The sequence below is a fragment of the Populus trichocarpa genome, chromosome 5 (assembly GCF_000002775.5).
Source record: "Populus trichocarpa isolate Nisqually-1 chromosome 5, P.trichocarpa_v4.1, whole genome shotgun sequence".
Taxonomy (NCBI): Eukaryota; Viridiplantae; Streptophyta; class Magnoliopsida; order Malpighiales; family Salicaceae; genus Populus; species Populus trichocarpa.
Window position 1 is genome coordinate 13,089,431 of NC_037289.2, and position 15,915 is coordinate 13,105,345.

A 15,915-nucleotide genomic window follows, 5' to 3' on the forward strand; every position below is an offset into this window, starting at 1 on the left:
TAATAGTAAAAAAGAAATGGATAAGGTTTTGCCCAATTTAGACCACTGTTCTTCTTTAAACATTCAGCCACTAATATCTCTCAGCCAAAACACCCCCTCCTGAAGAGGGAGGGATTCGAACAATCAAGAACCCTTCCTTTAATTCAAGGGGAGTATGGATCATAAAATTAAAAAAAAAAAAAAAATTATTAAGAGGGTGATAGCATCACGCATTCGAAGTGATAAAAAACAAAAATCCGCCTCAAACTGCTTTTACAGCCCACAGAAAACACCAAACTGAGAGGGTCGAGCTCCAAGTTGGAGCCTCCAACAACCATCACATGCCGTTACAGAAAAAAGCCATCAAAAGCCACAGAGACCCAATATCGTCTTTTACTATTAAAACCTAAGCACTTTCTCGTAATTTCAATTCTGCCTCTTTTCGATGGTGTTGTAATATAAGCCTCACCAAAGTCTCGCTTTTTTTCAATTTTTATAATCCTACACAAAACCCGCGGCTTCAAATCTCGCTAACGTACGCCACCTGCGTTGTGCGCGCTCCCTGCAATAAAATCTTACGGTCGCAACTCGCAACTGCTAAATTTTACGTGTGAACTCATTACAAAAGGTGCGGACTCCCCTCACTGCGCCTGTGAGCTTCTTCCCTATAGTATTTTTCCATTTCCCAATTTCCCACCGATTCCTCTCGTTTGCTTAAACGACACTCTCCCTAAACCCTCTCCTTCTCCTTGTGTCTCTCTCGCTTCACCACCCCCACCGCCCTTATCTCTCATTTGGATCTCTTAAAATCACTCAAATTCTACTCTCTTCACAGCTGCTTCACTTAATTCCTTCTCCATTAGGTAAACAGATTCTACGAAAAATCTCGATCTCTGCTTGTTTTGTTTTGTTTTGTTTTTTTAACTGGATCGCTGATCTTAGTTGCAAGCAAACGCATGCAGCGCCGAGATATAGGTTGCTTGTGATTTTGAAATAATTTTTTTTACAGAACTGGATTCAAAAAACCATATCGAAATCATGCGTTTTTTGTTTCCTTTCTTGAGTCTCATCGGTTTGCAGGGGTTGTACGGCTTCTCCCTATCTTCTTCTTTGTTCATTATCTGCAACATCACCTGAGTTAAAGCAAGCGTGTGTGAAGGAGAAGGAGTGAACTGGATTGGTGGTTTGGTTTGGATTGTGTGTGGGTCCGTGAACCCCCCCCCCCCCCCCCCCCAAAAGAAAAAAAAGGAAAGGAAAAATGCCTCATCGTACCACTTACTTCTTCCCTAGGCAATTTCCTGAAAGGTCCGGGATCCATGCATCATCATCAAAACAAGCATTACATCACGAGAAGAAGAAAGTCAGTAAAGATGCTTTTAACATCGGAAATGACCGCCGAAAGTCTTCATCAAAAGATCAGTACTCCAAATCTTCCTTTCCAGTTGGCAAAAATATATCAGAAACAACAACTATTACTACTGTTCCAACTACAATAACAACACCCATATCCGATCTCTTCACGAGCAGTGATGACGAAAAGTACCATCCGAAGAACAAACAATTCGGTGAGGATGACAAGTATAAACGAAAGAAAAAACAACTTGCCGCTTTTTTCGACTGGTTGTCCGAGAAAAAAGTTGAGAAATCTACTAGTCACGTGAAGTTGCAAAGATTATCAACTGAGGAGGATCGTCACCTGTTAGTTACACCGGAGCCGGAACCAGAACCAGAACCAGAACCTGTTCTTCCAGTTCCGCAGATAATTAAAGAGAGGGATGTTGACCGGAATTTTGACCGGCAAGTGTCGCTGCCAAGATTATCGAGTGGGAGTAGTTATGCTGGTAGCTTGTTCTCGGGGATTACTACACTTTATGGAAACTTTACTACTGATATTAAGGTCGACACGTCGATGACGGTGCATTTGCCGACTATAAAGCAGGATGTGGCGGAGGAAAAGGAGGACCAGGAGAAGAAGGAAAACTTGGCGCTGAAGACTAAAGAGAGTTACTATTTGCAGCTTAGTTTGGCTAAAAGACTGAGCGCTCAAGCTGGTATTGCTAGTGAGCTTGTGCTTCTGCAGGAAGGCGTCCCTGAGGCCTCCGATGCACAAACCGTTTCGTATCGCCTCTGGGTACAGTTCAAATTCGTCACATCCCATTATATTCTTTTTACGATTTGATTTCAAAGTCATGACAAATTAATGTACATGATGATCTTGTTCGTTATTCTAGGTGAGTGGATGCTTGTCGTACAGTGACAAGATATCGGATGGATTTTATAACATTTTGGGAATGAATCCATATCTGTGGGTGATGTGCAATGACGATGAGGAAGTAAGCAAGCTGCCTCCTTTAAAGTCGCTCAAAGAAATTGAACCAAGTGAGACATCAATGGAGGTGGTCCTTGTTGATAGACGTGGTGACTCGCGTCTTAAGGAGCTGGAGGATAAAGCACAAGAACTATATTGTGCTTCAGAGAATACATTGGTGTTGGTGGAGCAACTGGGCAAACTTGTTGCTATTTACATGGGGTAAGGTGTTTAAGTATCATGATCTATAAGATTCTTCTTTGTCTACTACTACTTGAATGTTTACTTTTTTTTTTTATCGTGGGTTGCTAAATGTTTAGGGGAACTTTCTCGGGGGAGCAAGGGGATCTCCACAAGCGCTGGAAAGTGGTTAGCAGGAGATTGAGGGACTTCCACAATTGTATTGTGCTCCCCATTGGTAGCCTATCCATGGGACTCTGTAGACATCGCGCGATTCTATTCAAGGTAAAAAATAAAAAAATACATATAACTTGCTGCTTCTTTTTTCCTAAAAAAAAACAGTAATTTGATATCAGTTCCGATTTCTAGTTTGTTTCTTTGTAAATTAAAGGAACACGACTAATCTACCGATTTACAAATCTTCAGTGAGTTGGTACGAATAAAGAAGAGACATGACTGACCTGAAGGATATCTGTTAGTGGCCACTTAGCCTTCAGAATGATTTATTATGAATATATAAGGTCCTGTTGGGGAATTTCATGATGGGAAATCAGAGATTACAAACCTCTTAGGAAACTCACTTGATTTTTTATTTGGTTAAAGAGCATCAGCTAATAGTGATTTTATTAGGTATAGCACCTAATCTTCATTAAAGGGTGTTTGCTCTGGAACTCAGTGATCTTAAAAGTCCATGGCTGGTAATTCTACTATACATGTTCTCATATTTCAGTTTTTGATGGCTGGTAATTCTATTGGACAGACATGTTACATCGAGGCAAGGGTCACTTCATATGTAGGTTTGTGATCCATCATATTTTGTCAAGGATTGGGGATGAAGGCTTTGGTGTAAAGATTTGGGATATGTGGCATTACTGTTGTTTCACTTGTCTTTGGTTTGGATTGTTTTAACAGCAGTGTGAGTTGGTAGGCATGTTGTCTTAAAAAAAATTGGATGGAAAAAAACTTGTGCTTTGTTCTTTGATTTTCTTTCTCAATTTGCACCATCTTATATGACATCAATTGAAGAAATTGTAAATTGGAAGATCACATGTAGTTCTAAGATATGGTGCCAGGATTTACGTTTCTAAATATCAAAGGAAATTTTAATAGCACACATGACTGTCTGAACAGGGGCATGGTACATGAGAATGCAACTGATTTAGAAGAATCAAGTGTCACCCACAATTATAAAGAGAATCCTTTAACAGTGCTCGTTCCTCTGATAATTAAGTTAGGTATTTGTATCTTGTTGCAGTATATGGCAACATTTGTTTGAAATCTTTGATTTGTATGGGATTCTAGGAGGATGTCAAACCTATCCGATCATTCCACGTAAAATTTTGTTCTTGCAAGTTCACATGTGTAGCATCCATTAAAGGATATAAGCTTAACCTTTGAAAACTATTTTCATTGCCAAACTGATCATGTCTGTCTCTGAGCATCATTGAGTAAAGCACACCATTGGCAGCTATCTTTCCATTGTATCATGAGCGCACTGTGACGAGATCTTTATATCCTGATGTCTTGTTGAATCCATTTTAATTTGAAAATAGAGATACCAGCATCATTACGAAGCAGATAGGAAATGACAGTTTTGGCTACTGGAAACAGATTGTAAAACTGTGTGTGCATAATCATTATACAATAAGACGTGAGTTTCAAGGCACATTAGTAACTTGTGGTGATATAATGCAGAAATTGGCAGACTATATAGGTTTACCATGCCGGATAGCTCGAGGTTGCAAGTACTGTGTAGCGGATCACCAGTCTTCTTGCCTCGTCAAAATCCAGGATGACAGGCTGTTTTCAAGGTATGATATTCTGACCTGTCTTTCACACTCACTTGAGATAAAATGAAATAAAATAAGTTTAAATTAAAAAAAAAATGGAAGAAAGCACTGGTGTGACTTCTAGTTCTCCTTTGCTGAAGAATGTTTCGTGTTTTTGCAAGATGATTTAGCCTTTAGGTATGTTACCTTAAATTTGAACCCTGAGCATATCCTGAGCCCTGTGTTATTTTTTCTCCATGTTGTCCCAGCAATTTTTTATGAACTTGGCCTCTAATGCTTCTACTGTGTGCAGTTCTTCCATTTCACGATTCTCCTGATATGGTTTTTGGTAGCATTTATAACTGTCTTGATCACCTGAAATTGCTCCATAATCCAATCAGATAGAATTATAAATGTCTTTGAACTTGCCTTCTTTACATCGGTTAATCTTCTTTTTCATGTTTTGCTAATACAGATAGGTACACTTGTTAACAGGGAATATGTAGTTGATCTAGTTGGGCAGCCAGGAAATGTCCATGGTCCAGATTCCACAATTAATGGAGCATTTCTTTCTTCAATGCCCTCACCATTTCAAATTCCACATCTAAATGAATCCCAACAACCTTACATGGATGATGCAACTTATGAGATTCTAGACTCAAAGCATTCATGTACTTTTCCTGAAAATCCTCCATGTTCAGGTGTGTCTGTTTTTATGCCTCATAGTTAAATTTAACATTGCAACAATTGCATCTCGCATGAAATGGTTGAGAGACTCAAAGAATTAGGATAGCCAACGATGACAAATTACAACTTGTTTTAGTTGTGGAGATTATAACATACGGGTTCCTTGCACTTCTTTTTTGTGTAGCATTTATATTGCAATTGGTTGTAATAATACGCTTTCTTGATGTTCATGGATGGCTGACATCTCTAAATTTCTCTATTATCTTTCCCACTTTTGTTAAGCACCAAGGTTTCTGATATGGGTATTTACTACTGCTTAAAGCAAAGCTTTTTGTTCCAATTTTGATTATGGGGAACAATCTCTTACAGGCAACAAGGAAGAAGAGAAACTGATAGAGGATGATGGTTGGTTTCAAAATCTGAAAGTCTCCACTTATGTGTCAGTGGATCAAGTGTACCCTGGGAATGAATCATCCCTGATGCCTTTGGATTTGAAAAGGAATGCTGAAGCCCCTGCAACTGCTGGACGATCTATATATGAATGTTCTACACTTAAAGCAGAACAAATTATTATGCAACAAACTTACAAGAAAGAGATGGCTGTGTTTGGAAATTCAGTTATAAACAGTGTTGTCAAGCAAACTAAAGTAAACCTATCTAGTCAGTCTGGTATGGAGGAAGTTGAGAGTAGAGTAGACAATCAAGGTAGACCTTCTTCTGTGACCATCCCAAGATATTTGAATCTTGAACCTTCACTTGCCATGGATTGGCTTGAGATCTCATGGGAAGAATTACATATCAAGGAGCGTGTTGGTGCTGGTAAATTTTCTGCTAATTATCATGTAGAAGCCTAGAATTGGTGTTCTTGGTTTTTGATCATTATTCTTCTTCCACAGGCAATTGAATAAAGTGTTGCACTCTCATTTTATCTTTGCAGGCTCATTTGGTACGGTGCATCGCGCTGAATGGCACGGATCGGTGAGTTTATTGCTCAAATATGTGTTCATTGATTTTTTAATCAGGAGTCATTTGGAGTCGATCCTGCTACATTGCTGCATTGGTCGTTGACTTCTTTCTATGGATGTTTCTGAAGAACTTTGAGAGAATTAATTACTTTCTTCTTATCATAGACTGAAGTATCAAGTACAATAAATAGGAGATAGTTGCTAAGCCTACCAGAACAAGAAATAATCAACTAGAAAGGAAAGAATCCTACACTAAACTAGGAAAGAATAAACTGTGGGATCTAGTTAGTTAATACTGGATTCTTCTTATTAAAACATATCAAAAATATATTATAAGATTCCTAAAACCCCTAACTGATTTTGAGCATGATTTCCACACTACCCCTCAAGTTGAGTTGTATATATTGTACATGCACAACTTGTGAGTCAATTCTTCAAAATTAGTTCTTGGAAGGGCTTTGGTGAGTATATCTGCAGTTTGAGATTTAGTGAGAATGTAAACCAGATGAACAATTTCTTCTCAATCTTTTTTGAAATGAAGTGACGGTCTATTTCAATGTGCTTTATCCTGTCATGATGAACCAAATTCTTTGCTATACTTATGGCAGTTTGATTGTCACAAAACATCTTGATAGGATTCACCATTTCCACTCCAAGTTCCCTAAGTAATCGATGTATCCCCATTCCTTCACAAATGCCAAGGGCTAGAGCTCTAAACTTAGATTTTGTACTGCTTCTAGATACAACATGTTGTTTCTTGCTTCTCCAAGTCACTAGATTTCCTCAAACATAAGATATTACCCAGATGTAGAGCGTCTATCTAAAATATCTCCTGCCTAGTCTGCATCTAAGAAGACTTAAACATTTCTATTGTCACTTTTCTTGTATAGAAGGCCCTCTATTAGGAGTCATCTTGAGATACCTCAAAATTCTATTAACTTCTTCCATGTGTTCTTCAGCTGGGTTGTTCATGAACTGACTTACAACACTGACAAAGAAACCAATATTAGGTCTAATATGTGAGAGATAGATAAGTCATCCCACGAGTTTTTGATATCTTCCCCTGTCAACTGGTATACTGTCATTTCCTGCTCCTATCTTCTTGGTTGAATCCATTAGAGTATCTACTGGTTTACATTCAAGCATTCCTATTTCTTTTAGTAGATCCAAAACATACTTTCATTGAGAAACAAATATACCTCTTCTTGATCGTGCCACCTCCATGCCAAGAAAGTATTTGAGGTACCCAGGGTCTTTGATTTCAAATTCCTTGGCCAAAAGTTTCTTCAATCTCACCAGTTCTTCCTCATAGTTACTAGTTAGAATGATGTCATCAACGTATACAATTAGTATCACTATTTTCATTCCTAAAAAGAACTTTACAAACAAGGTGTGATTTGCTTGGCACTAAGAGTATCCATACTGAACTACTATCTTTGTAAATTTGTCAAACCAAGCCTGAGGAGATTGCTTGAGTCTGTATAGTGATTTTCTCAGCTTACACACTTTGTTGTAGTTTGAGGATGTTTCTAGTCCTCGAGGCATCTCTATGTAGACTTCTTATTCCAAGTCCCTATTTAGGAATGCATTTTTGACGTCTAGCTGATGTAATGGCCAATCTTGATCAGCTGCTAGGGACAGAAAAACTCTGATAGTGTTGAGTTTGGCCACTAAAGCAAATGTTTTCTGATAGTATATCCCATAAGACTGAGTAAATCTTTTTGAAACCAGACGGGCTTTTAACCTATCAATGCTGCCATCATCCTTATGTTGGATAGTAAATATCCACTTACAACCAACTGGTTTCTTTCTATGTGGAAGTTCAGAAATTACCCAAGTGTCATTCTTATTTAATGCACTGATTTCTTCATTAACTGCCTTTCTTTATCCTGAGTCCTTGAGAGCCTCCTCAATAGTATTAGTCAATTAGGAACCTGCACATTGTCAAGGGCTAAAACAAATGCAAGATAAGATGGTGACGGGCCTCCATATGAAACAAATTTGTTGATGGGATGACTTGTGCATGATCTAACACCTTTTCTTAGAGCAATTGGAATATTTGAGTCATCAATAATAGATGCAGTATTCTCACAATCAGAAATTTCCATACATGAGTGTATTTGAGCAGATTTTAGACTTGGTTCAGAATCTTGGTCAAGAGTTAGAGGTATTGAGTATTCTATCTTCTTTTCAGGTCTTTTTCTCCTCGTATAAGTAAGAAGCTCATGGTTTGGAATTTGTTTTGATGCAGAATCATTCTGGTCAAGAGATTGAATTAGGACCGGAGTTACAGGGAAATGACTCTCGGTTGACTGATGGTTCTGGACAGTAGGGGATTGACTTAGGACAGGAGGATGACTTTATGAGTTGTCTCTTGGGTGAATTATATGGTCAGATTCAATATTTTAGTTTTGATATTCTTTCATGTTCTCCCCCCTAAAGATTAGACTTGGGATAGTAGGCTTGATGTTAAAAAAATGTTACGTCCATTAAGGTATATACCTTTTTGGTGATGGGAGAATAGCACTTGTAACCTTTTTGATGTGGAGAGTACCCTAGAAAAATACATTTGATGGATTTAGGGTCTAGTTTGCCTATATTGTGTGGATGTATATGAACAAAAACTAAGCATCCTAATATTTTAGGGTTTAATGAAGAGTATTTTGGTGCATGGGAAAACTTAGAGGAGGACTTGACAAGAAGTTTTGAATTTGAGAACTCTAGAGGGTATTTTGTTTATGAGATAAGTAGTTGTGAGTACAGCTTCTCCCCATAATTGTTTTGGAACATGAGTGATCTAGCGATTCCCAATAGGTGTCTATTCTTTATTTCTGCCACTCCGTTTTGTTGTGCAGTGTCAACACAGGAGCTTATGTGGATAATGCCTTGACTTAGATAATAAGTGTTAAGATCAGAGTTGAAATATTCTTTAGCATCATCGGTTTTTAAGATTTGAATCTTGGTATGGAATTGTGTTTGTATCATGGAATTGAAGTTTTGAAAAATTTGGCCAACTTCAAATTTATCTTTCATAAGAAACAGCCAAGTCAATCTAGTGTGATCATCAACAAATGAGACAAACAACGTAGTTCCAGTTATATTTTTCACTTGTAAGGGGCCCCATACATCACTGTGAATCATGGCAGATATATGAGATGGTGGGATAGCTACTACGAATATGTTTGGAGAGTTAACATATTTCACACTTGAAAGACTCTGAACTTTTATTGGTAAATAATGAAGGAACTAGTTTTTCAAGGTACATGAAATTTGGTTTACCAAGGCAATAATTGCATAATATAACATCATTATCTTTATTGACATGAAAATTTAAAGTTCACTAGCCTTTAGATGGTACATAGATTCCATTTTAAGTTTGTCTTCTTAAAGGACTATCACCTTTGAGGAGATAGAGCCTTGAACATGTCCTAACACTGTCAATCTTCTTCCCTGTATCCAAATCCTGAAATATACACAAATTATGGAAGAATTTAACAACACAATTGATGGAGAGTAGGTTATAGTCCAAATTAGAAACATGAAGAATAGAGTTTAGAGTCATGTCCTTCAAGATTCTGCTAATGCTTGTTCCCTTAACTTGGGATGAAGATCCATCAGCTATATGGATTGTGAAATTCTCATTGCACTGATTGTATTCATCAAGGATAGTAGCATCTCGTGTCATGTCCAGAGTCGATGATCCACGGGCTTGAGTATCTTTTACTAACAGTAAAGGCTTTTGAGAAATTACCTTTTCATGCTAACAATCCAAATCCAGATCCAGAGGCTGACGTACTTGATTGAGGTAGGGAATTTTGGCTGAAGAGTTTCTGTAAGATCTCAAGTTGTTTTCTGGTGAAAGGACTTGTCTCAGTTTGTAGATTGGTAATCTTGTCTCGGTTGTCGTCTAAGGTAACAACATTAGCACGTTTGTCTGTCATTTATTTGTCTTGATGGCTTCCAGTCAGTAGGTTTGCCCTGAATCTTCCAAATTTTCTTTGACATGTCCTGGCTTGTAGCAATGATCACACTAGGGTCTTCCTCTTCTCTGTCAATTGTCATGGTTGTTGTTTTGAGGTCCTTGAGTAGCAAGAGCAGATCCTTTCAATGTTGGGGCTGATTCTTTGAGGTTTGGAAGATGCTTGGTCCCCATTATTCTCCCTCTGACTTCATTCAGATTTTTGTTGAGACAAAAGAAATTTGAATGTTTGCTTCTGCTCCAAAATTATTCTATATAGAGTTGTGTCTTCAGGGCATTTCTAGGTGTGGATTTCAAACATACCAAGATGCTGCCAATGACAAGAAAGGGTGTTGAAGTATTGGGTGACAGAGAGATCTCCTTGGCATAGATCATGTAATACTGCCTCAATCTCGAACAGTTCTGATGTATTTTCAGAACTTGAGTAAGTCTCTCTTGTTGTGTCCCTTGTTGTGTCCCATATTTGCTGTTCCATATAGGAGAAAATTTTCTCCTATTTCTTTGGTCATTGAATTGATTAACCATGACATTACCATGTGATTCTCTGTCTTCCATGTTCGAAACTTGGGATCATTCTTCTCTGGTATAATGATTTCGCCTGTGAGATGGTCATCTCTGCCCTTCCCACAAATAAAATTTATTACTGACGACGACCATTAAAGGTAGTTATACCCATTGAGTTTGTGACCTGTGATAAGGTGTGATATGCCTTTAGTTTCTCCAGGATTGTTTGTAACTGGTGCTGTTTCTGGCTGTGAGGTAACCTTAGAGATAGAGTTTTGCCCTGCTATAGCCCTGCTGTATTTGATCATGAAGAGGAGAAGCATATTAGGGTTCAGAACCTAGCTATGATACCATGAAGAACTTTGAGAGAATTAATCTCTTTCTTCTTATCATAGACTGAAGTATCAAGTACAATAAATAGAAGATAGTTGCTTAACCTACAGACTACTAGAACAAGAAATAATCAACTAGAAAGGAAAGAATCCTACACTAAACTAGGAAAGAATAAATTGTGGGATCTAGTTAGTTAATACCAGATTCTTCTTATTAAAACATATGAAAAATATATTATAAGATTCCTAAAATCCCTAACTGATTTTGAGTATGATTTCCACAGTTTCTTTGATGTATTCTTTGTTGCTTTCAGAAAGTGAATCCCTCGTGTCAATACAGGATGTTGCTGTCAAGGTTCTAACTGTTCAAGATTTTCATGATGATCAGTTGAGGGAGTTCTTAAGAGAGGTATGTACTGGTTAAACCTAAAGTATGGGTTATATCAGTGAGGTACCCTATCCATTGTCATCTTCAATATTCATGATGTGCAAATTTTGAGTCATCTGTATATGTTTACTTCCTCAGTTGAATGGGTTTTTTTTTTTTTTCTATATTCTCTATTCTGTCCAAGGTTTTTATTTCTAGGCTTTGAATTCTTGTTTCATCAAAATATTATTCATTCTCCTATCCAGTTTTTTAGTTTCTTTTGTTCTGCTCACAGTTGATCTATATGCTCAGTCAGCTTTGTTTTGGAATGTCATGTGGCTGAACATACAGTGAGAACTCTTGATTTTACGCTCATGTAATTCCATGGTCTTGGTCTCTCTGACAGAAAATGTTGTCTTTTAGTGTTACACCGATCTAGATAAGAGTGGAATCCAACATTCATAGGCTGTATTTTATCTTCTCTGATTAACTTATCAAGTGAAAATACAAGCACTTCGTAAGGCAGTAATCTATATATTGCTAGGTTTTGAGGCTTTTCCCTTCATAGATTACCAGCTTTGGGTGTGTTCTTTCTTTGGCAAATAACACTGATACAGATGTAGTTCTTATTAGGTGGCAATAATGAAACGAGTTCGCCATCCGAATGTGGTTCTCTACATGGGTGCTGTCACAAAGCATCCTCAACTATCAATCGTGACAGAATATCTGCCAAGGTATCATCCAATTTGTTGTACAGTGGACGCTTGATGTTCATGTATCACTAGACATTTCATGCTAACCCACGTGTTTCTGAACAGGGGCAGTCTATACCGCCTCATACACAGGCCAGCTGCAGGTGAAGTGCTGGATCAAAGGAGGCGGTTACGTATAGCACTGGATGTGGTGTGTGAGAGCTCCTACATTTTTCATACTGCCTTCGATTTTCTGATGAATTATTTTTAGCGAAAGTTGAATTTTTTATTTATTTTAATTTTATCTTCTGGGAGCAGGCCAAGGGGATCAATTATCTTCACTGTCTTAACCCTCCAATTGTTCACTGGGACCTTAAGTCTCCAAATTTGTTGGTTGATAAAAACTGGACGGTTAAGGTAAATAGTCAAAATATACACATGAATGTATTCAACTTCTTGGTGACTTGCTGCATATTTTTAACCTCATTTGTTAAATTCATGCTCAGGTGTGTGATTTTGGGTTGTCTAGATTCAAAGCAAACACTTTTATATCATCAAAATCAGTGGCTGGAACAGTAAGTCTCTTAATATTATCTGCTAACTTTATACGATTCTGTGTTCATTCTGTATTGAAAATTCCATGATTGTGTTTATTATTTATTTGAATTTTGCAAATTAGTTTTATCCAGTTGTTTCTCCAAAGATTAAACCAATATACTTTCTAGGCATGAGGACTTGTCAAAGCTATGATATGCAGGTTTTATTCAACTTCTAGACCCCTCTGGCATTGAGTACTACAGCATTTTTGTTTTTTCTTGTTGCCTGACTAGGCTTTTGAATGTTTCGTATAAATTAACTGTGGGCTCCCCTACCCTAGAAAATCAAATAATTTTCAGTTAATAGCTTGCAGGTTGAAAACTTACTCCACAGTGCAGCATCAATCAGCATGTAACTCTCTTGCTTTTATTTTCAGCCTGAGTGGATGGCTCCAGAATTCCTTCGTGGAGAGCCTTCCAATGAGAAGTCTGATGTTTACAGTTTTGGAGTTATCCTATGGGAGCTTGTGACCATGCAACAACCTTGGAGTGGACTTGGCCCCGCCCAGGTAAAACATAAAAATGACGTATGCATTAGATACAATTGTTAGAAGATCTACACCCCTGCCCATTTTTATGATTAAGCTGGCACGTGGTGGAACCTTTCAGGTGGTTGGAGCTGTAGCCTTCCAGAATAGAAGGCTTTCTATTCCCCAGGAAGCGCCTCCAGTATTGGCTTCTCTCATGGAATCTTGCTGGGCTGAGTAAGTAATCTTGCTACACACTCCAGCAGATCTTTGTTCTGGAAGCCTGGACATGCCTTCGAAATGAGAGGTCATATAGGCTTTTGCATGCAATTTGCTTTACAATTAAAGTGCCAATAGGATATAGGTGCTCTGTTCATAACCAGTAGAAAATCGATCACTTATGGCATTTTGTCAGTAAAACCAAATTCAGATGTACTTGCCTGAGACATGCAAGGCTTTTAGTTTTCTGTTTATACTCTACACATTTCTACCTTGTCTTGTGTCTAGTTCCATGATCTAGATGCGCTTTCTGAGTCCTAATGACCCCGAACTTTTGTTTCAAGATGAGCAACTTACAACTGTTGGTTATATTTGCTCTGTTTATAATGCTTGCTCATTTTTGTTGGCAGTGATCCTGCTCAGCGCCCATCTTTTGGTAAGATAGTAGAATCATTGAAGAAGTTGTTAAAGTCTCCGCTACAGGCGATAAAGATCAGTGTACAAAAGAGGTCTCCCATCACAGATACTTAAAGGTATTCTCACTGTGAAATATTGAGTACTCAGCTGACTTCCGAGATTTAGGGGCGTTTGTTTTTACAGCGTGGCTGTGTTTTTTTAAAAAGTTTTTTTTTTTTACTTTAAAATAAGTTTTTTTTGGGTGTTTCTGGATTGATTATTGTGCAAATTTAAGAATAAAAAAAATTATTTTAATGTATTTGCAAGTGAAAAATATTTTTAAAAACAAGTTATATTTTATTCGATAAAGATAGTAATCCTGAACCCTTAATAACTATAATCCAACTAACAGGACCTTTTTGGTTCCAGGCAGAGATGTTCCTTCTGCATTTTTATAGGTTTCTATGGGTAGCCTCTCTCTCGTAGGTTAATTTTGCATCGCAAATTCAAAATATTTTAAGAACCCGGAAGTTACTTGTTCATTTATTTTTCTTTTGTAATCATTCTGGGCTGTTATCAGTGAATTTCTTCATGTTCATACAGCAGCATGATGATGTAATAATACGATCAAACTCCTTCCGATATATTTAAAGCATCAATGCAAGTGATGATCGGTAATTTCCATTTAACTCCTGCAATACAAGGTTTTGGAATCTCACTTACTTTGTCATCATTTTACGCAATACCTGGGAAACACTCCCTGCTCAAACCGAGTTCCGAATACATATTTGTTTGCTGAGGACTGGAGGGGGTTGGTGCTGATGATATTATGCATTGCGACCTTTGTTAATGGTAGATCTATGGAATCAAAGGGTGAGCTCTAAATCGAGTCCTCCGTTGAAGCTGCAAACCATCCGAGAACAAAGATCTTTTAGTTTGTTATTGCCCTAGATTTTTAGATTATGTCTTTTAGTTATTGTAGGATAAATTAGGAGGCAGGTTATGCCAATATTTCAAGGCTCCCTTCATTTTTTCCCTCTGGTCATTTATCACAACTCACACTGCATCTTCTCGCGCGTGTGATGTGATGTGATCTTTCAGGAAAGAGGCAAGATTCATGGTTGGTTTTTCGGCCAGTGGCATCACCTTCATAGTTGTCACATTGGAATTGAGTCGACGCTTTTTCGCTGCCATCCAAACTTGTTTCTGGGCCACATTTTAGGGCCTTTTTGTTTTTATGAAGATTTCTTTTATTTCCTGGCTGCAGTTTGATAAAATTAAAGTGGTCCGGTCCATGACCTTTGAAAGTCAAAGCCAGGCCACTTTTATTTTTACTTTTTTTTTAAAATGCTTGTTATAGTATTTTCCACGTCTCGTCTATTAGATAAACCTTTTTTTTAATTGGAAAAATCCTTTTTTTATATCTATTTGGTATTGTTATGCGCTTTGTCGTGCTGTCTTTTATTGTACTAGATTTGTGGCCGGTTTGTCTTGTGGGCTGATCAATTTTTTTTTATATAAAAAAAAATCAAGAAATATTTTTTGAGACTGGAGTTATTAGTTTAATATTTAATTTAAATAATATAATTAAAAAAATATAACAATAATAAATAAACTTACAAAAAAATTATAATAAAAAAGGTAAAAATAATTCGACCTGAATTATTAAACAATTCTAATGTTGAAGGAAAAAACAAATCTCACTTAAATTGGGTTAACTCGCAAATTTAATGACCATTAATTTATTAATTTAATATTGACTTGGAAAAAAATATTAATTTAAAAAATTTACAGAAACAAAAAAGATAACAATAAAAAATAGAGATCACAAATTTAATGACCATTAATTTAATATTGACTTGGAAAAAAATATTAATTTAAAAAATTTACAAAAGCAAAAAAGATAACAATAAAAAATAGAGATCAAATTTGATAGAAAAATCCCATGTAGTATGAAATTAAAAAAAAAATCTAAAAGATATCTCAAACAAAACAAATAACAATAAAAAAAATAAGAATAAAAATTTAAAAGATGACTAAAATGGAAGGGATGAAATTGAAAAATATTTGTAATTTTATGATGCAAGTGTTGTTTTAATATATATTTTTTAAATGTGACATGGGGCTGGACTTGACTAAGAAAAAAGGCTGACAGATGGATGAACCTAAAAAAAATGGGAACCTACTAAAAAAATGGTTAAAAAATCACATAGAAGACAAATAATGATAAAAACAAAGCTTAATTATTAATGATATAAATATTGAATGATAAAATTAAAAAAAAAAAACATTAGCTTAGATAAAGGGAAAAAAACCAAGAAAACTCAGGCGAACCTATTAAATCTGGGCCAAGATCTCAAACTCATAATCTATTAAGTCTTAGACCTGAAATGAATCAAGAAACTCAATTTCTAACTAATTTAATATTGATTAGCCAGAGTAAATCAAACAAAGAATAACAAATAAAAAGACCCG

The 15,915-nt window shown here is 36.7% G+C and overlaps 1 protein-coding gene across 4 annotated transcripts; it reads left to right on the forward strand.

Annotated features, from left to right (window-relative positions):
• The first annotated feature begins 499 nt into the window (after positions 1-499).
• Positions 500-14,129, forward strand: LOC18099587 (serine/threonine-protein kinase CTR1). 4 transcript variants are annotated; one of them, XM_052452729.1, is made up of 16 exons: positions 500-2,110; positions 2,211-2,509; positions 2,608-2,752; positions 4,163-4,278; positions 4,732-4,937; positions 5,293-5,742; positions 5,861-5,901; positions 11,044-11,112; positions 11,704-11,804; positions 11,889-11,973; positions 12,081-12,179; positions 12,269-12,337; positions 12,736-12,867; positions 12,944-13,062; positions 13,455-13,577; positions 13,870-14,129. In XM_052452729.1, the coding sequence occupies exons 1-15, from the start codon at positions 1,238-1,240 to the stop codon at positions 13,573-13,575; spliced, it is 2,925 nt and encodes a 974-aa protein (XP_052308689.1). In that variant the 5' UTR covers positions 500-1,237; the 3' UTR covers positions 13,576-13,577; positions 13,870-14,129. The 4 variants fall into 4 exon arrangements, with proteins under 4 accessions (XP_052308689.1, XP_052308690.1, XP_024456776.2 ...); XM_052452730.1 differs by having other exon boundaries at positions 14,044-14,129; XM_024601008.2 differs by having other exon boundaries at positions 12,968-13,062.
• Positions 14,130-15,915: the final 1,786 nt, after the last annotated feature.

Excerpts from the sequence above, each read along its gene's own strand:
- LOC18099587 (XM_052452729.1), top strand. The coding sequence starts at position 1,238 with ATGCCTCATCGTACCACTTACTTCTTCCCTAGGCAATTTCCTGAAAGG. Across the intron at positions 2,753-4,162 it reads ATCGCGCGATTCTATTCAAG|AAATTGGCAGACTATATAGG; the intron begins GTAAAAAATAAA and ends GATATAATGCAG. Across the intron at positions 12,338-12,735 it reads CAAAATCAGTGGCTGGAACA|CCTGAGTGGATGGCTCCAGA; the intron begins GTAAGTCTCTTA and ends TTTTATTTTCAG.